This window comes from Centroberyx gerrardi, chromosome 12 (genome assembly GCF_048128805.1).
Source record: "Centroberyx gerrardi isolate f3 chromosome 12, fCenGer3.hap1.cur.20231027, whole genome shotgun sequence".
Classification (NCBI taxonomy): Eukaryota; Metazoa; Chordata; class Actinopteri; order Beryciformes; family Berycidae; genus Centroberyx; species Centroberyx gerrardi.
The window spans coordinates 3,868,484-3,895,571 of NC_136008.1; the positions used below are offsets into that span (position 1 = coordinate 3,868,484).

The 27,088-nt window shown below is 42.5% G+C and overlaps 2 protein-coding genes across 4 annotated transcripts in view; one reads left to right on the plus strand and one right to left on the minus strand.

Annotated features, from left to right (window-relative positions):
- Nucleotides 1–3,659, plus strand: part of sh3bp5b (SH3-domain binding protein 5b (BTK-associated)) — a 61,091-nt gene extending 57,432 nt beyond the window's left edge. For both annotated transcript variants that reach the window (XM_071901003.2, XM_078287413.1), the window contains one exon: nt 1,366–3,659. In XM_071901003.2, the coding sequence (XP_071757104.2) occupies nt 1,366–1,577 (212 nt within the window). In that variant the 3' untranslated portion in view covers nt 1,578–3,659. The remainder of the gene's footprint in view (nt 1–1,365) is intronic.
- Nucleotides 3,660–6,452: 2,793 nt separating this feature from the next.
- The window catches only part of capn7 (calpain 7), a 28,423-nt gene continuing 7,787 nt past the window's right edge, over nt 6,453–27,088 (minus strand). For both annotated transcript variants that reach the window (XM_071900987.2, XM_071900989.2), the window contains 15 exons: nt 26,983–27,088; nt 26,066–26,151; nt 25,483–25,576; nt 25,038–25,184; nt 24,269–24,375; nt 23,304–23,424; nt 22,682–22,826; nt 21,943–22,042; nt 20,461–20,596; nt 19,042–19,117; nt 17,333–17,478; nt 15,005–15,067; nt 14,191–14,321; nt 12,297–12,389; nt 6,453–9,389 (listed from right to left, as the gene is read on the minus strand). The exon at nt 26,983–27,088 is cut by the window's right edge and continues 21 nt beyond it. In XM_071900987.2, the coding sequence (XP_071757088.1) occupies nt 9,245–9,389; nt 12,297–12,389; nt 14,191–14,321; nt 15,005–15,067; nt 17,333–17,478; nt 19,042–19,117; nt 20,461–20,596; nt 21,943–22,042; nt 22,682–22,826; nt 23,304–23,424; nt 24,269–24,375; nt 25,038–25,184; nt 25,483–25,576; nt 26,066–26,151; nt 26,983–27,088 (1,696 nt within the window). In that variant the 3' untranslated portion in view covers nt 6,453–9,244. The remainder of the gene's footprint in view (nt 9,390–12,296; nt 12,390–14,190; nt 14,322–15,004; nt 15,068–17,332; nt 17,479–19,041; nt 19,118–20,460; nt 20,597–21,942; nt 22,043–22,681; nt 22,827–23,303; nt 23,425–24,268; nt 24,376–25,037; nt 25,185–25,482; nt 25,577–26,065; nt 26,152–26,982) is intronic.

The window sequence follows — 27,088 nt, forward strand, 5'->3', positions numbered from 1 at the left end:
ACATGCAAAACACAATACAATACATAAAAAAATACAAAAAATCGAAAGATGCAATAAAAAAAAAACTTGCAGGAAAAGCAGAAGTGAGACGGATGGTGTGTGAATGTATTTCCCGTGTGTGATTTTTTGCATAACACACCTGGATGCGGACACATGATACGGGGCAGCTGAGTGTGTCACACAAGGAGAAAAAAAAAAAAAAACGGGGAAGTGAGATGGATGGTGTTTGAGAATCTATTCTGGGCGAGACGCTACCTGCCGCCTCGCACCTGCGCCGCACAGGAGGACGATTAGTCAAAGTGACAGCGAGCCGAGAGCCGCCGCCGAGACGCAACACACTCTGAACACACTCTGAACACACTCTGAACACACTCTGAACACACTCTGAACACACTCTGAACACACTCTGAACACACTCTGAACACACTCTGCTCAGGGTTTCTGGAGGGAGGGACGTTCTGGAAATAGGCTACTCCACTTCAGTCAGTCTTGATGAATAACTTCCTAGGTGGAGGATGGGGGGGGGGGGGGTAGTGTGTCCACATGCATCCGGTGCACCTGTTAATCTACATGAGTGGGAACTGATTTTAGTTTTTATTGTGCATGCACTCCAGATCTCGCCTCCCTACTGCGTGTTCTGACAGTGTGTGTGTGTGTGTGTGTGTGTGTGTGATTGCAATAACACCTGAGAGGCGGTGTTAGTAAAATCTGTTTCCCGGTGTGAAGAAAATAACCTCATTATTTCAATTTTTGCGGATTGTTTTCCTATAAACAATGTGTTGAAAAGGTTTTACTGGATCACAAAGAATGAAAGTACTGTCTGAAAAGATTAAAAGTGTGTAGTGTACATTTAAAAAAAAAAAAGAGACATTACATACATTTAAAAGAAAAGAGAGATCACTAACTAGCTCTAAACATCATGGTTGCTAACACACATAAATAGCAGTATGAGCAGTGATTTTTGGTTACTGCATTAATATTTAAATAAGCAAACATTTAGATGTTGAGTAGATGTTGATACGACAAAATGAAAGTTGAGATGAAGTTTATAGTCGTCCAGAGCTGCATCGTTTTGTGTAATTGGGACCTAATTATCTTTCTGATATCAGTTCAAAACAGTTTCCAAAGCTGTTTTAATGACTTTGTACATGCCATAATATCACATTGTGAAAACTTTGAGCTTTTTGTTTGGTGTGAACGTTCCCCCTCCTCCACGTCACAGTCCATCTGATACTTGCCGCGTTATTTTACGATGAATTCAAATGCCTCAGCCCATCAGAGCTGAGACATGCTGTGTTTTCATATTGTCTTTACTCATTAAAAACCAGAAAACATTCAGTGACCCTCCCTTCTCCTGTGGTGCAGGTGACCGGGCGGAGGGCGCCGAGGGGGATTTGGACAACGCCCCCAACAACAACAACGGCTCGGCTTCCGGCGCCAAGAAGAGCCTCAGCCTGGAGGGACGCTTCAGCTTCCTCAACCTGCGCCGCCCGCGCGCCGACAACGCCAAAAACACGGACAGCTGCTCCCAGAAGGCCAACGCCGGCCCGACCCCGGCGCTGGTCAAAGGAGTTTGAGGAACAAAAAAAGGATTTGACGGAGGATTCTTGTTTCCTGCCCCTGACCCAAACTGTCTAATAAAGAAAACGATGAACTGTTATATCACGGGCTGTCGCGCTAGCTGCCGCAACCGCACTCCATTCGCTAACTCCATGGACAGAGCGACTGTGAACGTCCCGGTCGGTGTGTGTGTATATATACGGTTCCTGCGGATCACGGCTAAGATGCAGCCGAGGACCCTCTTCGTTTGAGGATCGGCGGCGTTGCGTCGCTCCCGTTTCCTTTTACGAAGAACCTTTCACCCTGCAAACTCTCACGCCTGCGAGATAAACGGCAACGTCATGTCGACCACGTGTTGGCGAAGGCTTATGGAAGGGAAGAGTCGGTTAAAAGAAGCTGTTCATGTTGTGTTTTTTCACGCTCCCGACGGGGAACTGCACTATCAGTCAAAAAAGCAAGAGTACACTAGTAGCCTGCGTACTACCTTTGAATTAGGGTTATTCTTAAAACTGTTTTATTATCGCTAAATGCAATGATACAATTGGGATAATAATTGTGAATCAAAACTGAGAACTTATTACCGTCAAATGCCACTTAGCATGCTATAAACCATGCATAGGCGATGTTCTGCTTAGTTTTATTTTAACAGTAAAAGGAATTTAAGTCTTTGTGGAGAAGTTTCATGAATAACCCTGTTATGGTCTCTTACGATCTTAACCGTCTGCTTATACACTCCTATACTTGATATACGAATATGTTGTACTTTCTGAAGTTGTGTATGTGAAGTTGTGTATGTATGGACTTCCGGTTTGGACATTGTGAGCCCTCCAGCATTACCTGTTCTGCCTCAGTTTCCATCGAGGCTGCTTAATATACCGCCCGCATCCTCACACATCACGTTAAGCCCAAGCATGTAGTCAAAACTAGATCTAGCTGCACAAATGCAGGGGGAACCGGACCGCAAACTGGATGTCTGTGTAATCGTACTGTAAGAGATCTGAAGGAGGCTGGACCGCCATGGGTTTGATTTTTCATGTACACCTGCCCAGTATCCCTCTCCTCTCCTCTCCTCTCTCGGTGCGGCGTCCCCCAAGGCTCTATACTGGAGTCCCTACTTTTTCCCCACAACGCCCTCCAGCTGAGAGACGAAGCAATACAAGGACAGGAGATTTTACACTGCATCTTCTGATGGACATTAGCAAACAGGGAATTTCTGGAATGAGATGTCAACGATAAAAAATGGAGAGCATATATGTTAAATGCAGCCAAGGACGCAGGAGGCGGAGGGGAAAGCGGTAGCGATGAAACCGATGATGGATTGTGTTCACTGGATTGTGAAGTGAGTTGTACGAGCTGACAGAACGATTGATTGTTGTTGAGCCGGCCTCTGCCACACAGTACGGGCTGCAGCTGTTTGTTGTTTAGATGCACATCGAGCCAAATTATACGACACATGTAAGATGTTGATGTGAGGCCTCGGCTGTCACAGTCCTGTTAAAGGTATGTTTTGACATTTTGGAATTCGGACCGTTGTTTTCCTTCATCGGGCACAAATCTATCTACAATTGCCAATTAGTTCCTGCGGCTCGTTAGCGTTGTTAAAACACCTCATTGGAACCAGTGGTAACTAATTAGCTAACGGAACCTGTTGGTTTCAGTGAGGAATGCTAACTGCTAACCCAAACAATGCTTGGTGATGAGGAAAAAAATGGCAGGCTAAAATAAAAAAAACAAAGTCAACATGTCCCTTTAAGGGCCTTCTCTCCCTGCCTCATCAGCTTTTAAAAAAAGAGTTTTAGGAAAGGAAGGTGTTAGAAAAGTATTGGTATGCAGCCTTTTGCTTCCCGTGATCTTTCTTTGTCTGTGTATTACAGTATGTGTGTGTGTGTGTGTGTGTGTGGACAAAATGTAGCGTTATCTGTATGTGTTTGTATCTCTGTCACTTTTTGATGTGGATTTAAAGATTATACCCGTGAGCAGCCCCCCCCCCCCCCCCCCCCCCAGCTGTCTGTCTGCAGTGGGTCGTCCTCTCCATCCGCTCTCCACAGCTTATGTGCCTGTTTTTCAGATAAGACTAAAATAAACTGATGTTCACTTCACTGTCGTTTTTGCTTCATTCGAAGATCATTTGTTTTGCTTTATATGGGATATTGTCAAACATTATTAGAAAATGGCTAATTTCATGGTCTTCAGAAACCCATGACATGATTGTTTGTTTCTGGATGTTATTAGGTTAGACAAACCAAGTCTAATGTAGAAGACGCCACACTGTCTCCATTAAATATTGTTAATATTTGTTAAAAGCATGATGTTTTGCTCAGTGATGACCAGATGACGTAAAGGTGCATTATGTAATCTGACTGCTATCGACCTCCATCAGCGACCGGTAGGAACTGTAACAGCATCAACAGTCTCTGGCACAGCTTACAGTGGCATGTAATTGACCCAAATAAGTTACATTTTCAAAATAGAGAGGAATAAGCAAACTAATAGAGCAGAAACATCAAGTGAAAAGATAATATAAACCTATAACCGTGCTAAATACTGGATTAATAACTGCTTTGTCATTTGCTTTTTTGTCTTGAGAACGAAGCTTTTCCGGTTGCAAACTGCGCTCTCTTACGGCCTTTGTCCCGTGTCACCTCCTCTCTTTCTCATCTTTTCTGTCACACTCCTCTGCTGCTCTGTCTACTGAAGCAGAAACGCCTTAAAAACTACATTTAAATGTAGTATTTGTGACAGGAGCTGCATCCATGAAGCCTAGTGGTTCTGAAAGACCAGCAGAACCAGGTCAGTGACTGATGGTAACCCCATTCTGATCTGCATGTTTCCCAACGCACCGGGATCTGATGTCTGCTATTGATCGGAGGTGAAGGCTTATCTAGACACCTGGGGCTTCATTTAAAGGTCTTGTGATCATAGCTGATCTTCTCTGGTGGCTGATGCAGAAAATCACAACAAAGGAGTTATTTATAAAAGCTGAACCTGACGTGGAAACGGTCGTAACTCTCTGTCAGGTTTATATTTGTCATCTCGGCGTTACCTGCTGGTTATGCAGAAGTAAATCCCCACAGTGGCTTTACTTCATATGGAGTGATGTTCATATCATTCTTCAAAATGAATTTAATCTTGAAAGAAACTGATATGCTTATAATTGGATTTTAAGTCTACACAACTTAATGTTAAGAGGGCGATTATTGGTGGTGTGCAGAAACTTGTTAATTGAGGCGTGAGGGAAGATTCACTACCAACCCCAAGGTGTAAAAACAGGATCAGATGTGCTATGCAGTCTGTTAGAAAACGCAGCACTTTATTTATAGGACAGTAACAGTTGTGCAGGCGAACTGATTACAAAGCACGTTCACAAGCGTTCAAATTTAAGCTCATTTGTGATTTATATGTTCCAGGTGCGTAAGACACAGGTACGAAACTTTTGAACAAGCATACACAGCTTTATTCAGTCTCATATTTTTTATAAATCAGGTGTTAGCACATCTTGAAAAATGATCTTAAGATCACGTTAAAGATTAAATCCGAGTGTATTTTTATAAATGAGGACCTGGCTCGGATGTTAGAGGAAGTTCGGGGGGGGGGGGGAGGAATTGAAACGAGCACACGACACCTCCGGAGGAATGAGCGGTAAATTGAGTAAAATGTGCATTGTGGGTAGAAAAGGCGCTAACACAGCCGGGGCCGGGGGTTTCTGCACTCTTGGCTCTGTTTGGATTACAGCCTGCTCTAAATGCCGTCTGTGTCGCTGACATTTCTTTTGCAGATTAATAGCAAAACAGAACTGCATCTTTATCCCTCGTGTTTGTTTACTCCAGTCCGGCTCCTGAAAAGGTAAAACTTTCAGCTCGTTCATCACGGCTGTGTTGTTCCTGAGTGAATTCACCCTTTTTGACCGCAGTCATGGGCTAGCCATTAGTTATGAAGCGTGTTTACCGGCTGCCATGTGAGGACAAGAGAGGAAAATAGCGTCCAATAAATATCCACTTTGATTTGAAGGATCTGCAGGTTTTGTACGAACTTGTGTTACATTCATCAGGTGTGAGTTCCCACCCAGCGTACAAGGCAAGAATATAGACAACTGCAAAACTCAAATAGTCTTATTTACAGCGGCTATGATTTTCTGATCATATCCAATAATTTGACTGAATCTAATTTATTATATTTGTGTGTCTATATTTAGGCTGAGTCATGTTGAAATGCCACTGAGAGGTACTGTATCTGTGCAGGTCAAGATATTGATCATACCTGACTAAAAATCTATATAAATTTGGTCATACACATTAATAAAAGTAAGTTACAAACATTCCTAACTCATGAAGGTGTGTTTTGGTTTCAGAGACTGTTCCCGGCTGAGTCGGTGTTGTTGTCAGTGTTGTTCACTCTGCCCGGTGACGCTGGATTATCCACAGCTGCTGCAGGAAGCCGGTAAACAGCTCAGTCAGCTCTCTGCTGCACAAACACGACCTTCCCTTCAGTGTTTTCTTCTTCTTCTATCTTCCCCATCTTCCCCTCCACACACGTCAGTCACCCTCTGCCTCCCCGTCTCTTCTTCAGTGGTGCTGACAGGATGGGGTATGAACGACACGCCAGATAAATGCTGCTAAAATCTCTGTGGCTCGTCAGTACGTCCGCTCTACCGACCATCGTCCTGTTGTGTTTAAGAAACTTCATAAAAAGGTTTTCCAGGTTGTCTTCTACTGGCTAATGGGAGCAGTTGGGGTTAAGTCACTCAGTATCAGCTCAGCAGAAGTTGTTGGGAGAGCGTTTCTTATTCACTTTCCCCACCAAGACTTTTCCAGCTGATTAAAGTCACTAGCTCTATCAAAATAAAAGCCCCGGCCCCAAAACCCCCTTAACAAAAGGACAGACACACATGCGGATGCAGACATCAAGGTTTCTGTATTCCTTCCATTCAAAGTTTGAACACATCACTCTACCAAACATTTAGTGCAAGTTCTGCAAAAATCACTCCAGGCTGCCGCGAGATTGTCCTCCTGCATCTTTAAACGCGTTTAAAGAAGTCAGTGAAAATGATAACAGATAGAGAAGCTATCCAAAACAATAATGATTTATCATCCAGCGACAATGAATGGCCATTTAACATAAGTGTTTGGCAATGGATCTTTAAAGCTATATTTCACTCTGGCAGAACATTTAAACATTTTCATGTTCATGAACAGTCAACTATCAGTCTCCACTGGCACTGAAGCTTTATTTTAATAATTATTACTTCTTGAAAATTGTAACCATGGTCCCAGAAATGAATAATATTACTATGAACCAGGTCCATATTTATCCCCACTGCGGTTAGATTGCTTAATTTACACTGCATTTACTGTTCTTAAGCTATGTGTTTTTATCATGTCAAGTTCAAAATGAAAGGAAATGACTTCAGATACTAAGTGTAGGCCAGGCTTGTGGTTGACATGATGAACATCATACAGCATATACAGTATGCATGCTAGAGAGTGAAAACATTCTTGTAATATCGCTTTAAGTAAACAGTTAATTCTCATCTTTGAGTTACAGAATGGCTTTGACAGATAAAACCCTGTGTAGTCCGCTGTGTGCCGAGTCACATGCAGAAACCGTCTGACCTGAACTAGATGATGATAAAGCTTTCAGGTGATGTGACGCACCCTCTGGCGGCCATATTGGAGGTCCTCAGTTCTTGGGCAACAACAGCTGTAAGTGACAAATCCGTTTTCGGTATAAAATAATAACAATAAAAGTGCGCGGCACCAACCAAAAAGTGAAGAGAGGATGCAAAATTGGCAATACATTTCTTTTTTTTTCGTGAACAGGTCGACGGTAAAACCTCACACATTTACACTCACACACACACACACATGTACAGCGTGTGTCTCAAACAGTTGTGAGTGCAGCCTGTCATCTGTCAAACAGTCATCATGTCCACGTACAAAAACAAAGAGACATCATTCATTTGCTGCCACACTGGATTCCCTGTGGTGTCGCACGCTACGCTGCTCCTGAGAAAAAAAACCTTCATGGTTATGGCAGGAAACTCAATTTCCACCCACCGGCCCCGGCGCCTGACAGACTCCAAAATCCACCTGCAGCTTTTACCGTTTCACCAGCCAACTATGATTATTCAGCTGGCGGGACCTCCAGACAGTCTGAAGTGTCTGGTCGACAAACGGTGAATGACAAGAAGTCACCACACATCTGTAGCCCTGCTGCAAACAACACTCATAACTCATGTCAGATAAAACAAAGCTTCGCCAACAGGACGACCTGTGACCAGAGACCCTGAGGCAGTGAATTAAAGTGTTGTTTTGCATCCTGGTTGTCAGTGTGCAGCCTCTTCTTGCCGGTGGAGTTCTGTTTTCCGTAGCGAGCGCCGCGACGATCCAGGAAGCGTTCTCTCCAGCTCTCTAGAAGACAAACTTGCCAGCAACAGCCATCAATTTAGCGGCAGCTTGCCAGTGGTTTGTGTTACTTTCCCATCCTGTTACTAGTCTAAACCCTGATGTGGTCAAATGCTGCTACAGTTCATATTGGTCATTGCTGGTGAGTTTGTCGAGTTAGAACAGGGTTTCCACTGTGGCCATGAAGTAAAATTTCAGGACTTTTCCATGATTTTCTATAAACAAATCATAGCGGGGCGCTTTCATCATCTAAGAATTTTATTCCCTCCTGGTTTGTTAATGTTGTTTTTCAGCTCATAAAAGTTATAAAGGGGTAAACAGTCTGGTTTCCACTCTAGTAGAGCTTGCTGTACAGACAAAACAGCTGTAAACCGCCATCTAATGCGATGAATGTGTTGTAAATCTGTTATTTTCCTGTAAAGTGAACTAGATTTGGAAAATTCCCTTATGTTCTTTAACTTCCCCAGAGAATTGATCAAATTCCCTGACTGTCCCTGTGTGGCAGACCCGAGCCTGACCTCTCCAGACTGCAGTGTGACCCTGCAGGGAGGCACAGTAGTGACAAGACGCTCCGGATCGTCCAGCCGCTCATCACAGGAAAACAGAACTTGACTGACGAGACTTGATGTGAGCTCAGCAGCGTTCGGCCGGTGGCTGGTGTTCGTTTCCCAGCTGTCGCTCGTCCACAGTCGGTCCAGTCCAGGATGTGCTCGTGTGATTACTGTCGTTTCTGACCGTCGGTTCAGAAGAACGATGCTAGTTATTGCATCTGGTTGTTGTGACTCAGTTCGATATAGATAGCTATTGTGTCTCTGTTATTATGGCAAAGGAAGCTCCGCTCACCACTACTTTGCAGTTTGTTTGTTTTTTTGTTTCGGTGAACGGTTTCTTTCACACGCCTTCCGCCCCGGTGGGCCCGATTCCAGTCCAAACACTCGTTCCCTCTCCGTCCGCCTTGACAATCACTTATTCATGATCTCTCGCTCTACCAGAACGGTCTAGTACCGATGAGTCACCGCCACACAACGGCTTCAACGAATCAAAGTTCACTCAAAAAAAAAAAAAAAAAAAGGAAAAAATTCGGCGAGAGAAGACGACAGGGAAAGTCTGTTTGGAACGGTATCCAGCCGAAACTACCAGTCTCTCTTTGGGTTTGGTTGAGGCCTTCACACCACATCGCATCCAAAGTACAGCTTATCATGGGATATCCCATGATGCCCCCTGTGTGTCTCTCTCCAAATCCCCGCCCCTCCCTCTCTCTCTCTCTCTCTCTCTCTCTCTCTTCACTGGAGCTGGGAGACCTTGAGGGGCGAGGTGCTGGCCAAGTCCAGGAAGAAGGGTCCTTCCTGTTTGGGCAGGAAGGTGGTGGGAGTGACGTTGTAGATGCCTGCAGGGACGAGGTCCGCCTCCATGTAGCAGAAACCACACCTAGAGAGAGAGAGAGAGAGAGAGAGAGAGAGAGAGAGAGAGAGAGAGAGAGAGATGGAGAGAGCGACAATGACAAAGTGTTAAGGAAGAGAGAGAAAAGGAAAGATGGAAAGATTGAGGCAGAGAGAAAGAAAGCAATATAAAGCAGTGTTAAAGCTCTGTGTAGCTCTGGTAGTGTCTTGTGTTGTGTATCTTCCTCCATGATAAAACCCCAAAATCAGTGATTCTGTGATCTGTTGCTCTGGTAGAGCAGACTGGAGAATCGTGTTTTTTTTCTCTCTCCATTCACTGCCATTGTCTGGAGGAACAGTCTGAAAATCACTTCTAGCACATAAAGGAACGCCGACAAAGCAGATTCTGACTATATATATAAAAAAAATTGTCATGCTGCTGAATTGTGTTTAAGTGAATCTCTTTCTTTATGTTCTTTAAACCTTTCAGTTTGAACAAGCGTAAACACCGAAATCCAGTTGGAGGGAAGTTATGATGGAACGAAGGAAATATTAACTTTACTAATAATTGTAAATAGCCGGAAAAAAGTCAGAGACTAGTTTTTTATATATTGTCAGAATCTCCTCTACCGGAGCAGCAGATAACAGAGAATCACCGATTTTGGGGTTTTATCATGGAGGAAGATACACAACCCAAGATACTACCAGAGTTCAAGAGAGAAGAGAGAGAGGAGGAGAGAAAGCCAAAGAGAGATACAGACAGAGAGAGAGAGACTAGAGCCTTTCTCTCCCACAGTATGTATTCATATTCACTCTGAAATAAAGGAACGACACCACGTTTTAATCCCTGGCTTTGGTTGCATAAGTCACACCACGGAAAAAGAGGAAAATCATTTCCTTAAGTCCGTCACTCAGAAGCTTTGAAGCTCCGGTCTGAAGTTAGCAGGTGCCACGGCGGTTCAGCGGGGGAGGAGTCTCTGCATCGCTCCTCAGTTTCCATGGAGACCAAACTTCAAAATGATCCCACTAATTTCCCGAACGCCTCCCCCCCCCCTGCCCCCCGACTCCCGACTCCCGACTCCACCGGTTTGATCTAATCTACAGTGTGACGGTGAAAACGTGTTGCTACACACATGCTATACACATGCTACAGTATGGGAATACACACAGAAAACACGTTTCCCCAACACGCACATGACCGAGCCTCGTCACGCTGATTTGTCTCGTCTTTCCCACGGAAATCGCCACAACAACAATTCTTGCTGTAGCAGTTTGTTCACTTCCAAGAAATTAATTCCCCTGCTGATATTACTGTGCTGCTCCACCTTCACAAGTCTTTCCATCTAGGATTGAATCTGATAAACTCTTATTTTTCTTTGATTCTTCTGATTTAACAAAATTCCCCACAATCAGGTGAGAAGATTTCAATTGATTCCAACGCTAACGGACCTATTTCAACTATTTTAACAACTCATTTCATCTAGTTTGGAGTTTAGAAATCTGATTTTTCTGATCTTATTTTGCTTTTTATTTTCTTATTTATTTAAGGAAAATCCTCCAATGGGGTGAAAAGATTTCAACTGATTCCAGTGCAAATCCACTTATTTCAACAATTTTCTTGAATCAAGTGACATTATCCTGAAGCAAGGTGGAGTGTTGTATTTCAAGATATTGTCTCAAGAAAAATCTGAAAACAAGTGCAAGTCCAAAGACATAATTCTCCTTTTAATTAGATGCACTCTGTTCAATTTAACACTAAATGAGCCATGACAAAAACACCAAAACAACAAGTGTCAACAGTGTTCGCCTCTCATCCGTTCAACGAGCTTATTCACTGAACACAGGCAGTGCAGAGGTCAGCCTCTTGGGGTCTTCTGGTTTGCCCTTTGACCTTTTTGAAGAGGATGTCCTCACTGCTGAAACATCAGACAGCATGGAGGAACATGTGACTCTGATCTGTAACGCTGGTACAAGCTGCTCTTCACAGCACATGCTTCTGCTTTCTGCTTTCTAGGACTGGTCTCTCTTGACAAACAGATTTTTTTATTTCAATCAGACTCCATGTTTATTTTATTTTAGTTTAGATTAGTTTTATGTGCACAGCACTTTTGTTTTTTTGTAAACTGTTTAATCTTGTTGTTGTTTGTAGGCTCAAAACATTCCTTTTCTCTGTGGCCTTTTGCTAAATCATCTGTATGTAGATGTAACAGGTGTTATTATTTTTATTAATTTGTTTTATTTATTTACTTATTTTATTTAAACGTTTAATTATTATCCTTACCTATTTTTTTTCTTTCTTTCTTTCTTTCCTTCTTTCTTTCTTTCTGTTTATTGTCATTTCATGAGTTGATAATGTCATTGTACCTGACAAATTATGTATTTTTGGTGTTTTATTTGAAGCACATTGTATAAATACAGTTTGGTGTTTAGTTGGGTCTCTATAAGCCCTGAGTGGGTTTCTCACCTCACCTGCACACTTATATTTCTTTTCTATTTCATTTCTTCATGCATTTTGTTTTAACGTATGATGAATGACTAAATAAATAAATAATACATTAGCAAAGTGCTAAAAAACAGACTGGCAAATATGGTAATTTGTGCAGGTGAGATCAAAACCCAAAGGGCTTACAGACACCTCACCTGGTTAAATAAGACTTAAATAAAAAATAATAATGGCTGAATACACTGAGTTTTGCACTTGACCTTTGACCTTAGGAACAGGCGTGAAGCAGAGGCTCTGTCTTAAAACCCTAAAATAGTAAAGGTGGGAAACCTGTATAGACCAAGCCTATATACTTGAGTTAATGTATTGCTTTGAAGTGCTTGTATTTGCTAGCGCTATTTATAGCAAATAAACTACTTGTTTTGTGCATTATATGGTTTCTCATCTTTTCTCTTTCATGTTCTCTGATCCTTTCATGTGGATTCTTTCAAAGTGCTCCCAGCTGTGTTTCACCTGTAATCTCCGCTGCTCTTCTTCTGGAAGCCGGCCGGTCCCGCCTCTCCCACCGTGGACACCGTCACCACCTCAAACCCCACGCTGTACTGCCTGCAGAGTCAGACAGGGGCAGAACCACACCGAGAGGGGTTACTAACAACTAATAACTTACACACAGACTAACTCTGCTCAGGCTTAGGGTTGTGCTTCAGAAGCATTTTATCGAATCTGAATCCAGTATCGAATCTGCTTATTCAATCCGTAGAATCCCTTATCGAACCTTTTTACATCATTTGTTGAGGAAAAAAGGAGAAAGAACATTTCAGAAACATGGCACTCGATAAATTTTATGTGATGCTGCATTGGTAAGTGCTTATTCATCACACTTGTGCACCCCCCCCCCTCCCTTAGTCAACAGCAATTCTAATTTTGAGAAGTGTGCCCACATTTTCAAACGCTTGAGTCGATCCTCCATGGGGACGCATGCGTGTGACATCACTGGGGGGGGGGGGGGGGGGGGGGGGTTCGATAAGAGGATTTGTTTGACTTGGAGATTAACGAATCTGGGTATTTTTGAGATCTTTTGACATCGCATGACATTATTTTAGTGTTATCATCTCTTTAAGGCAGAGTGACCCACTGGTAGAGGAAACTCTGGGAGACATTACTGCCTTTAAATGAAGAATGAATTTACAAAAAACATTTTTGAACAATTAAAAAAAAACAAATAACATATACAAAGAAAATAAAAATTCTTTGCATGTTTTCCAGACTGTTTTCCTGTAGCTGATCAGCAGGAACCTCCATCATATCAGAGGTGGAGCGACACTGACTGGCTGATATCTGATATTAAATAAAAGCCCGATATCAGCCTGAAATATCGCTCTAACCATAGTAATTTTACATCTATGTGTCCAGTATTTATTTAGGTCACTGTGAAGTTTTGGCACAATGTTTAGTGTCAAGTCATTCACACCCTTTACCTCCTTACTATTGGTTGCCTGTAATGTTGGTGATCCAGGAACTGAAGTTTATCCTACAGTAGTCAGTTTGTAAGAACTTAACCGCATTAAAGACTAACTAGTTTGAGGGGGGAAAAAAATCATACATGCAAATATTTGTGACAATAACGCTAAAATAAATTAAATTATACGTTCATCAAAAAAAACCTCACACTTCCTTCATGCCGACAGTCAGAGACGCTCTGCCATGAAAAACCTTCTTCACACCAGAGAGACACTGTGATCAACATGAAGCTGAGTGTGGAAGAAATAGATCCAAAAGTATTAGGAAATAGATATTCTACGTTAATAAAAGCATTGCAGGCATTTTTTTCCTCTTACTTCTTCATTGAGAAATAACAGAGGACATCAACAGGACTTTGAAAATGTAGAAAAGGCAAGGCGTCCCCAAACTGTTCATGGGCAGCGTTAATGACTAGAATGTAAATGTAAATGTAGCAGGAGAGAGTGTGAAGAATAAGTGGGAGAAGAGAATATCTATCATATCACAGCAGAGCTGGAGGGGGAATTAAACACTGAGTCATCCTGTCTCCTCCTGGTGTGTGTGTGCGTGTGTGTGTGTGTGTGTGTGTGAGACCATTACGGGTGCTAATGACACAGTGTGGGCTGGGGACAGTCAGTGACTCATCCTATTAGTGAGTCTTTTAATCAGCCGGCCAGATTAATTTAAAACGAAGTGGAATGAAATGAGACAGAGTGAAACCGTTCTCATGTTTAAATGGATTTGTGACGTGACTGCACAAGTTTTGCATCCAATCAAACGTCAGCAAACGCAGATGTAAATATTACAACTGCAATATCTGTCAGAACAGCGTCGCGGCGATTAGGGTTTCGACCGATACGGGTTTTTGAAGGCCGATATCTGTGATAAAACGTGATATTATCCTGACCTGGATCCTCGGAGCTCGATGAGCAGCGGTCCCGGCCGCTCCAGGTTGAACTGATAGATCGGGTTGTGTTTGTACGAGTCCTTGTAGTTCCCACAACCCCCGGCGCTGAGCCCCTTCCACTGGCCGTTGATCTGAGGACAGAGGGAACATCAGATGCACAGAACAAAACACTGAACACTTTCACTCTTTTACCAGGCAGCTATCTTTCTAGAGAAAAGTAGGATTTCCAAATGATGGCTGGTAGAGTAGACTAACATATCAGACAAGTGGGGACGAGAAGCCTTGAGACTTGACTTGACTCTGGTTCTGGTGACTTGGGACTTGACTCTGACTTGTACTTTGATGACTTGAAAAGGTTTCTAAAGTCTTGACTTGAGATCTTGTGTTTGTGTAAATGACTTAGATTGAAAGTGATGAGATTTGTTCCAGCGGACGACTTCTGTTTTCTGAATTTGTATGGAATGATTGAATTTATTGAAGTTGAAACTGATTATAGAAATCAAACTCATGATGCTCTTACCAAGTTTTTATCCTATTAAAACCATATTGCATTGAAAAGTCCTAGATATTTAGTTTTCTTTAAGATATTAAATTGATACTGGACTCTTGATTTGTTCTGACTTGACTTGCTGTTCTACATTTAGACTTGAGACTTGTCAGACTGACTTGGGACTCGAGCGAAGTTGATTTGGTCACACCTCTGATCTAAGTATATGTTCTTATGGCTAGTGTTGATTTCCAGCCCTGGTGTTCTGAAGGAAGGAGGATTACACAGCACTATTAGCACATTAACATCTGTGTGTGAATAACGTACCCTTTTAGTGTGAGTGAAGGGAGTCGGGATCTTGGAGAAGGTGAACTTACACCCGGAGTAAACCTGAGGAAGGAAACAAAACCTATTAGTTTATACTGACCATGATTTATCACCATTCATCACTTCCAGAACACACCAATCAATTCCAACTTGTCCCGTAAAGGAATTTTGGTTTGAAAACAGAGACTGAGTCCTTGGTATTGATCCACGATCCTATCGACCCCTGCAGATATATTATGGTCACTTTGTGCTATGGGGCAGTAAAATGTCACTCATCGCCCCTTTAAGTAACTTATTATCCTTTAAAATTTTATTGTATGAAGAAATATGGAGGCTTTCTGGAAAAAGGACATATTGGCGATATTTTGTAATGTATCATCACCACAACCAAAGGTGTAATGTGAGGCTGGGGATGTACGGGGTCTTACTGAATTGTATAATTTTATTTTTTTTCTTGACATCCCACAACTTTGAATTTAATTATTTATGTATCAAATTAATACCTCAAATCAAATGGTCTGTCTAATGTGTTATTTTATGAATTTGCTTTTTTTTATTAATCTGCTTTTTTAGATGATCTGAATATGATTAACAAACTGTTTTTTCAAGATTTTGAGTCGATGTCTCATGCCAAATGGATTGCCGACTGTGCCATAGCTTATTACGTGTATGTGTTATACTTGTTCAGTTGTTTAATGAAAAAGTCAATAAATATATTGTAAAAAAAAAATACTTTAAAAGGCACCTGTGTTTTGCTCTATCAGCCATTTTGTAAGACTACTCCGAGTATAAAGTGTTTCCAAATGGTGGAAATCTCACTTTGGAACGAAGCTGTTCATTTATTTATCCGTATCCGCACATGGACATGAAATATACATCTTAAATATCAGCGCCACGCTGTTGGAAAAATATCAAGGAAAGAAATTATGTTTCCTGCTTCTCGCTTTGATCTGTGATGAAAACTCTTCAACGAACAAGAGAGTCGGATCATTTATCCTCAAGACGATTCTCAAAGAGAAACGCTGATCTGAGCTGAGAGGAGATCACTTTCCACTGTGTGCTGGGTGGACAGAGACACACACACACTCACACCCACACACACACATGCACTCACACACACACACACACACACACACACACACACACCTCACAGCAGAGACAGAGTACATGTTGTTTTGTGAGTGATTTCAGTAAACAGTTCTTCACAGGCCTCGCTGCAGTTAGAGGGGAGTCCATGAAATATAAATGAGTAAAAAAATATATTTGGGTCACACACACGTGCGCGCTCACACACACACACACACACGCACGCACGCACACACACAAAGTCCCTCGCTCCCTCAACCGGTTTCACAGTCCTGAGGTTTTGGTTTGCCATGTAGAACTGGATGTAATGAAATAAGAGGAGAGGAGAGGAGAAGGGAGAGGAGAGGAAAGGAGAGGAGAGGAAGAGAGGAGGAAAGAAGAGGAGAGGAGAGGAGAAGGGAGAGGAGAGGAAGAGAGGAGAGGAAGAGAGGAGAGGAGGGGAAGAGGAGAGGAGAGGAGAGAGGAAAGCAGAGGAGATGGGAGAGGAAAGGAAGAGAGGAGAGAAAGAGAAGAGGAAGAGAGGAGAGGAAGAGAAGAGAGGTGAGGAAGAGAGGAGAGGAGAGGAAGAGAAGAGAAGAGAAGAGAAGAGAAGAGAGGAGAGGAAGAGAAGAGAGGAGAGGAGAGGAGAGGAGAGGAGAGGAGGGGAGAGGAGAGGAAGGGAGAGGAGAGGAAGAGGAGATGAGGGGAGAGGAGAGGAAGAGAGGAGAGAAAGAGAAGAGGAAGAGAGGAGAGGAAGAGAAGAGAGGTGAGGAGAGGAGAGGAAGAGAGGAGAGGAGAGGAGAGGAGAGGAGAGGAAGAGAAGAGGAGAGGAGAGGAGAGGAAGAGAGGAAGAGAAGAGGAGAGGAGAGGAGAGGAAGGGAGAGGAGAGGAAGAGAGGAGAGGAAGAGGAGAGAGGAGATGAGGGGAGAGGAGAGGAAGAGAGGAGAGAAAGAGAAGAGGAAGAGAGGAGAGGAAGAGAAGAGAGGTGAGGAGAGGAGAGGAAGAGAGGAGAGGAGAGGAAGAGAAGAGGAGAGGAAGAGAGGAAGAGAAGAGGAGAGGAGAGGAGAGGAGAGGAAGATATTGAGAAAAAATAAAATGGATTGGATAGGGAAACTATCTGTTTCTCTATCAAATCCATCCGCCCTATGTATATGTGCATGCAAGTATGTATGTGTATGAGCATGTATAGTAACTGAAACTGTGTGTATACATGTGTCGGAGTGTGTGTGTGTGTGTGTGTGTGTGTGTGTGCAGCAGCCTCACCCGCAGTGTGTAGTTGATGGTGTTCTGTTTCTCGTACTGGGAAACCACCAGGGTGAAGGTGTGTGTCCCCGCGCTCGTCAGCCTCATCTTGGTCAGGTAGTGGGGGCTGTTGATGCGGATGCCGTCGATGTAGGGAGGGGGGTCCGCTGTGGGAGGGGGGGGGGGGGGGGGGGGTCAAGTTTGTTAATAGAGGTTTTGTTACAAAGTGCTTTAACAGAAAACACAGGACACAAAGGCAAGAAGGATAAGAGAAAGAGACAGAACAAGTACTTCACAAACTCCAAGAAACAGAGCCAGAGCTTGTGTGTGGGTGTGTGTGTGTGTGTGTGTTAGAGCTGAACAATTAATCGAAAAAAAATAATAATAAAATCACAAAATGAACTTCTGCAATCTCTACGACTAAATCGCAGAGGCTGCAATTGCTTGAGAGAGAGAGAGAGAGGAGCGTCCAAGATGGATTTGTGAACAAGTTTCATCAGACTCAAACTCAGTGAATCCTGCACACTGACATCTATTTTTTTTTTTTTTACAAAATCACTTTTCTTTAAACAATTTTAAAGTTCAAAAAAATTAATGACAAGAAAAACTTGATATATGATATGAGTCACCGTTTAAGTCGCAATTGCAATATTCTGTCAAATAATTGCAAATTGATTTTTTTTGTCAACATTTTTCACCCCAAACACACAGACACACACACACACACACACACACACACACACAAACACACAAACTCTCTCTCACCATTTCAGCCTGCTATCAGCCCTGTCCCATACCAGTACCAGCACCAGTGGGTCCATAATATCCTGTCAAATCATTGCAATTTGATTTTTTTTGTCAATTTCTTTCAGCCCTAGTGTGTGTGTGTGTGTGTGTGTGTGTGTGCATGTGTGGGAGTGCCGGTCAATACCAGGCAGTCGTCAGCAGCAGTGAGTGGAGAACAGACTGCAGAGTTCAGGCCGCTCTGCTTGTTTCAAACTGCCGGTGTGTTTTCCTCACGGTGAAAAGCAGACAGCACACACACAACGCACTGCTCCTGCCGTCTTTTTAGGGCTTTCTCACGATCACTTCAACTTTTCAGAGCAGCGTGCGGCACACGGATCGCTTTTAATAACAGCGAAGAAGAAGCAGGTTTTCAGCAGCTGGCAGCTTAGGACGACAACAACAACAACAACAACAACAACAACAACAACCAGAATGAAAATAGAGAAAGTAGCGGCAAAAAAAGTTGTTAGAAACGCTGATCGGAAAGAGTCAGCATGGAGCGCACTGAGGAGGCTGTGTTGTGCTTCAAAGTGTTTCTAAGTTGGACCCGAGCGCTGTTTGCTGATAGCAGCAACTACTGCAGGTAGTCGCTATGGAAACGAAGTGTTACGCAACCCGTTTTTTTTTTTTTTTTTTTAAAGCAGCACAAAATGCAGTTGAGACCTGCTCTTGTCTTGCTGTTAATGGAGTACTGAGGGTTTGTGATGGACAAACCTCACTGTCGGCCTAGTGGTGTGTGACTGTCTGACAGAAATAAAGCAGTGACAGGATGCTGCCGTCAAAACCCCACCGCCTCTCACGCTACGGTATCAATTTCACAGCTCGGTACCGCAGAGAGAAAACACTCTCTCCGCTGCGCGTGTTTGCAGAGAGACTGTCGGATCACACCGATATCCCGCTCAATCATTTATCAAAAGACGGGGGGAAAAAAACAAAACACTTACCTGGGTAGTAAACTTTCTTCCCGTCTGTCTTGTAAACAACGAGGGTGATAAACTCCCTGTTCTGTGCAAAGTCATCCTGGGCAAACAGACAAGCAAATAACACTTCATCATCAGATAAGACAGATAAGTGTTAGAATACCACCAGACAGATGCTAAACCTGTACAGGGCTGATAAACAGTTTTATTTCAAAACTACACACCTTTTTGTCAAGCCTCAATTTCTAAACTGGAGTTGAAGACTTTGTTTGGTGTTCAATATGATTTCTGCTGACAGTGGCTGGTCAACTAGACCATATCGCTCTGTAGCTGAATATTATTCTACACTACAACAAATGTCACATGACAGCGGGTCTACATCGATTATATGATGTCTAGTCAAATGTGTATCAGGACAAAACAATATTTTTCACACTTTTCCAGATTATGTGCAATTTACAAAATTCTCAAGACCTGGAAATGATCTAAATCTTTTCCCATGTTTTTCCAAACAGTAGGAACCCTGTCTTATGGACAAAATATGAGGACATACAGTACATGATTTAAAAAAAAAAATCTGCATCAATCTATAGCTGACTGTTCTCCACACCTGTACATATATATATATATATATATATATATATATATATATATATATATATATATATAAATATAAAATGACAGTGGGTCTACAACTATATACAATATATGATCAATATGTATACTGGGACAGAACAGAAAACCCAGACTTCCAGACACTTTTATCATTTTCAAAATCTATTCAACACCTGCTGATAGTGCCTGACCAATAGAAGCAATGATTTCATTTTTCATTTCATTTACTTATTTATTTTTAAACAGGGACAGTGCGTATTAATCGACACGAATCGACTGCAGTCCCTGTGGCCAGATGTTATTAGCCAGAAACTGCAGGTAAAAAATAAATATATAAACACAACATGCAATCATCTGTCCAGATACAGGTACAGTACAGATGGACTCATGTTAGCCTTGTTAACCTGCACATATGTAGCGGTCTGAGTTGTTGACAAAAAGTAAAATGGGAAGAAATGATGACTCTGTAATGCTAACAGGGGATAAAGGCAGCAAAATTAGCGAGTTCGCTGTAACTCGCCTGTATCTGGATGGGCCGTGTGAATCTATCACAGATGGAACTACTGTTCATAGAGCGAAATCACATCAGTAGGGAAGCAAGGAAGCGCAGAAATCTGATTGGCTGTTGACGGCAGATGACCGCGAAAAGTTCAGCCGTGGTCAGCGTTTCTCAGCCGAGGAGTTTGTGGGACGTCCACACCGGGCCGAGTTTCCCTGCTCACTCAGCTAGGAACGTAGCAGGAAGTAACGGTAACTCCCTCTGGATAATCGCATGTCAGCTAAATGCCCCAAATGTAGAAGTTTAAGAATGATTGTGGTAAAGCGTACCTTGTCAGTGATGTGTCTGGTGAGCAGCACCCACACAGCAGCGCCCCCTGTTGGACACTGGACCTCCAGTTTGTACTGGGGGTTGTTGGCCAGGCTGTAGACATCCTTCACTGGACCCTGCTTCCCATCCCAGCTGCTGCAGACCGAACACAAGGCAGAGCAGACACTTAAGAACGCAGAGTTTCACAATCTGATGAAATGTCACTGACACAAGCGGAGTCATTTTCAGCCACTTGCATTCTGTTCTCTGTAACCGAGGCTGCACGCTGTCTGTGGTGGTGAAAATACACGCAGACATTATGGGTGCAGAACTGAGGAGCCTGAACGCCGCACCACTTCGCTGTTTGGCGGAAAAAAAAGTGCATCTTTTTCCGAGTGGAGGGTCAAACTAGAGCGACACAGAGAGTCTGCAGGGAATCAGCTGAAGCTGCAGGGAAAGTGGCAGCAGAAGGTAGTTTGTGGCTAAATTCCACAGTTTACATAAACATTCATAAAGTATCCTCTAAGGTCTTCAATAACAATAAATGTGTGCTATCATTAGGTTTGTCAACGCCTGTCATTTTATTTCTTAGCTGCAAACTTTGCCAGTGAGGCTTTCAATATTTCTATTTACCTAACCTTTATCCACCTGAGAACAAACTCTTGTTTACAATATTATTTTTGTTAGGCTACATGTTTGTGTTTCAAAAGTAACAGTGTGTGATAGCAATAAATGTGTCACTGTTGTCATTTCATTTCTTTTAGTTGAAACGTTGCCAGTGAGGCTCTCAATTTTGCTATTTACCGAACCTTTACCCAATTAAGAACACATTCTTGAATTCTGCAATATTATTTTTATGTTAGGCGACATGTTTCCCTTTCAAAAGTGAACGTCCTTGATAGCAATAAATGTGTGCTTAATTAATTAATTATATTTAATGCCTTTAATTGCTGACAAAATTCCTAGAGGAAACACTGGAATGAGTCTATTTATAGTACTTGGATCAAACTGTAGTATGCCTACGGAATATGCAACATACAGTATTTTATTCTTTTTCCAGCACTTCATGGCATGTTTTAGTCAGAGAGAGACATCTTTACACACACACACACACACACACACACACACACACACACACACACACACACACACACACACACACACATTTCTATCTCAACTGCTACAAGGTACACAATGCATGGAGAATAAACATTTAAAAAGGGTGAATTAATTATCATAACATGGTAAGCTACAATATGGGATAACATACACTGTGTCCTACATAAAAGTAACAGTAATGTGATATTATATCACATTACTATTATATTATATTGAGGTCAGGATGATTGTCAACTTAGGGGTTTGAACTTGGTTCCTCTGGTTGAAAGACGGCCTCTCTAACCAGAACAAGCTTTCAACAGAGTTCTGATTATAGTTGGTTTCGAAAATTAATATACATGTATATTGCAAACACACACACACACACACACACACACACAGACCTGTGAATGCAGGAGGACTCTCTGAACAGGGCGGGGCTCCAGCTCAGGTAGATGACGTCGTAGTACTGACACAGATCCTCCCAAACGATCCAGAAAACACCTGGAGAGCAACACAGCACCGCGACATCAGGTACTGACGCAATAAATAATAATAGAACTTAGGACATATTAAAACTAATTTTGTTCAACTTCCTATGAAACACCCACTGTAGTCAGGAAGTCAGGATGTTGATATAAGAAGCAAAAAGCACAATGAAATATATTTTTTTCCACATCATTGAGACTAATAATGGAGCAAATAAAAACTACACTTATTACTGACAGTGGTAAAGATTCAAGAAACTATTCCAGTCACACATACAGTGTACAGGGATTTCACTTTCAAGATTTTCAGTGTTTTTTTTAAGGATCTCAGGTTCTTTTGGACACATATTTCCATTTCAAGTGTGCAGCTGATGCTCTTATGCTGTTTGAAATCACTTTCCTGTGAGATGTGAACTTTGCTGTAATAACTGGTCTAAACTGGTGAAGGAGGAGACATTACTGTTAATGTGACAGTTGATTTCCATTCTACAGATGGAATGAGGTGAAAACATAACATCCAACTCCAACAACAAATTACAGGACAGTAGGTAACGGAAGTCCTTGTTTGACAAAGTGAAAACCCTCTACGGGACCTCAGACGGTAATTATTACTCAAAAAGGGAGTTCACTGCGTTCAGGGAAAGAACAGGAATACCGTTGTCAAACTTCTGTGCCGTCTTGGGGTCGAAGTTGAGGTACTTGAGGAGTTCGGGGGTCCAGTTCTTCTCGTCTCGCTCGCTGAAGCGGCCCTTCCATCTTAAATGACTCCACGGGTTCTTCAGCTGGAGGAAACGCATTCCCTACAACACCGACAGACACACAGACTAATTACCTAACAAATTATCTTTACTCCAGTTACTGTAACTGAGTAACTTTTTGGAGTACTTTGAGTATTTTTTTAAAGTCAGTAATTTTACTTTTACTTAAGTAAATTTTTAGTGAAGTATTGTACTAACAACAACAAAAAAAAAAGAGTAAAAACTGTAAACCTACTTTTGAAACACCTGATATATGTGTGCTTATGAGGATATGTCACTTCTATTGCTACAGCAAGTGGTGAATTTACACTAAGGCATTTACATAACTATTACAAAAACACCACATCTCCATAAAACCAACTGAGCAACTCATTTTTCCATTGCCATCCACAAACTTCAGGATTTTGGTTTTGTCCCAGTGTAATTATACTGTATACCCAATACACCAGAAATACTAATGCTAGGTTCCCATAGGACAGCTCTTTAAATAAATGCTCATGACGACAGGCTAATGCTAACCTTGTGCTCCCTGATGTCAAGGACGGCGTAGGCGTGCGTTGGCACCAAACCCCACCTCTCCCCTTCCTCCTCTGTCATCACGCCCGTCGCCGTGGTGATGAGGACGTCACCCCTGTGAAACCTGGGAGGAGGGGGGTGGGGGGGGGGGGGGTTGAGAGATACACAGAGACACACAGAGATACAGTAAGAGAGAGAGAGATACAGAGATACAGTAAGAGAAAGAGAGGGAGAGATAAGGGGAGAGAGACAGAGAGAGAGATACAGATACAGTAAGAGAGAGAGAGAGATACAGAGATACAGTAAGAGAGAGAGGGCGAGAGGGGGAGAGAGAGAGAGAGACAGAGATACAGTAAGAGAAAGAGAGGGGGAGAGAGAGATACAGATACAGTGAGAGAGAGAGGGAGAGAGGGGGAGAGAGAGAGAGAGATACAGAGATACAGTAAGAGAAAGAGAGGGAGAGAGGGGGAGAGAGAGAGATACAGATACAGATACAGTGACAGAGAGAGAGAGAGAGAGAGATACAGTAAGAGAGAGAGGGAGAGAGGGGGAGAGAGAGAGATACAGAGATACAGTAAGAGAAAGAGAGGGAGAGAGAGGGAGAGAGAGAGATACAGATACAGATACAGTAAGAGAGAGAGAGAGAGAGAGATACAGTAAGCGAGAGGGAGAGAGGGGGAGAGAGAGAGATACAGATACAGTAAGAGAGAGAGAGGGGAAGAGAGGGGAGAGAGAGAGAGAGATACAGATACAGTAAGAGAGAGAGAGGGGGAGAGAGAGAGAGAGAGATACAGATACAGTAAGAGAGAGAAACAAATGGAGAGAAAGACATTTTAGCTTGCATCTAGCTTGCATCAATGATGAAAATGAAAAAATGAAAATAAAAAAAATCACTAGCCTACCAGGTTTGAATAACTATCAGTGTGTGTGTGTGTGTGTGTGTGTGTGTGTGTGTGTGTGCTGCTCACCTCTGGTACAGCATGCGGAAGGTGTCGTCCTTGCTGAACGACTGATTGTCTGAGTGCATGGCGATGCGTTCAGGGATCCAGCCGGTGAGCGCGTGCAGATCGATGTTCTACAACACACACACACACACACACACACACACACACACAGGAGGAAAACACACACCACACCTCAGATCCTACAGCAGAACTACAGTATGTTCCTATGGTTCTACTCAGTATTACTACTTAGACTAAAACTCAGACTGAAATTTTTTTTTTTTTTTTTTTTTTTCCAGACCTTAATTTCTTGATTTTGGTTAGTGTTCAATATGTGTGTTAGAAATGTGATTTCTGCTGATGGTGGATGGGCAATATGACTGTCAACTAGATATTATTCTACATTACAACTAATGTCACAACAGGTCTACATCGACATATCATGTGTAGTCAAATGTGTATGGGGACAAAACAATATTTTCCATACATCTCCAAATTTTGTGCAATTTCCAATTTTTTCAAGATCTGGAAATGATCAAAAGCGTTTTCCATATGTTTTCAGATCAAACGTGATTTGAAAATTACTATTTTCATCGAACCTTTATAGCAGGAAGGGTTTTTCTTAGCAATTCCCTTCTTGAAATTCATACAGTTACACTCATTCCCACCTGGGAGCTTCTTAGTAAACAAGCAGTGAGAAGAAACATCCCAGCGAACACAGATGATGAACATGTCAGTATACTCTGTCAGTATCTGAGGAGCGTCTCTCCCGGTCTCCTCCGCTCCCACCTACCGAGTTGGAGCCGGGGAAGTCGTAGCCTCCCATCACCTTCATGTAGGCCTTCTCTATGAGCGAGACCCACAGCTCGTTCCTGTTGCTGGAGTAGGAGCACAGCAGCTCCCCGTGCCGGTCCACCGGCAGGAAGTCGTCTATGATCACCTGCAGCGGGGACAGAGGGAGCACGTCGCTTCAAAACCTCAGCTGGACAGTTAGACAATTTGAGGGACATTATATATATATATAGATGAGGTTAAGTGATAGGCTTGGGCTGATATTCTATAATATCAAATATGGCGATATTTTCTGAATATTGTGATATTTTCCGTGGTATCGAATGCCCCCCGTTCAGTGTGTCAGTGTGCACTGTATCACTGTGTCAGTTGTGATTCTGATGCTGAAATGTGTTTCAACTGTGCAGGAGATGAACTGACTTAATAAAAGTGAATTTGCCCTTTACCTTCCTGGGGACTCCGTTGATGTGAAGTTTGACCATGTACTTCCCACAGGGGTTATACTCCGGCTCCCCTCGTCTGTTCTGAGGGTAGATGATGCTGCGAGACACACACATACACACACACACACACACACACACACACACACACACACACACACACACACACACACACACACACACACACACACACACACACACACACACACACACACACACACACCATTAAAGTCCCACATTTCCCTTTTCCAGAGGTTGAGGCTGTTAGGTTCAGACTGATATACCGATATGATGATGATGCTGTGATGGATGATATCATTTGTATGATTACATGTTTATTGTATAATTGATCAATACTACACTGGTGGTCTATAGCAAGCATCAAACCTGAATTGATTCTAATGTGATATTTTGATCATTACTTATTATTACTTTGATTATTATCCTAGGCTTCATTAGAGAATTTTTCCCTTGATGCCATTTCAGAGGCTTTTCCACCCTGACAAGAATCAAATTCTGGGGGGAGACACATATCTGTATCGGCCTTAAAAAAAAAGCCCATATCGGTCAAACCGAAGAGGCTACACACCTGGTGATGAGCTTCTTGTTGTAGCGCCTCTCGTAGGCCGCGCTGATGGCTAGAGACGCCACGAAGGAACAGTCGGACACCACCGTCTGAACAGCAGGAGAGAGGATCACACTGTTTATACAAGTCATGTCTATAGTAGTGATACAGGTGCTTCAATTGCTGGGTGGACTTACACACACACATGCATAAGCACACGCAAATTTACACACACAAACATGAAAACATATGTACACAAGCATGCAAAAAACACACAGAAATTCACGCGAACACACACACAGGACTGTAGTGCATGGAGCTATGTGTGCAAGAACAATCTTCCATTAAGTAATGCACAGTCAGAGCTTTAAAAGACCAATGAAAAGATTGGATTTGATGAAAGACTATCATTAGGTTGGGTTTTTTTCAACCTGCAATGTATTTTTCTTGTTATTCTAATCTAATCTGTATGTCATGCACTGTGTTGTGCTGTACATTATGCTGGACACAGACAGAAGTCACCAGGCTTTAGCTGGTGCCAATGTCCCACCCTGTTTATAGTCATGTCTGCCAAAGGTTTACTGTGTACAACACAAACTCTGATGAAATAGTGCCATCTATTGGCTAAATGTAAACATGCACCCCCACACTACAAATTAAAAAAATATTCTTTTATAATATTGATATGCTCTTAAAATGAGTGAATTAACCAAGTTTTCCACCTAAAAACATAAACAAATGTAGGGCCAATGATAATGATTTCCAAATAGTATCCAAAAACAAACAGTTGAAGTGCTAAAGCCTGCAGCAGAATGATAACCAAGTCAAGTAGAAAAAAAAAAAAAAGCTGAAATTAACAGCCAAGCACCGCTGCTACAAAACACACAGAGAAGACCCAGTAGGAGCCTTGGATGGCTGCTTTAATTCCCTGGCAGTCGGACCTGCTTGATGCTGAAGCTGGACACAGACAGGATCATGGTGGGGTTGTTGCAGATCTCGTCTGGCCGCACCCAGCGGGAGAAGATCGCTTTCTGCTTGGGCGACAGA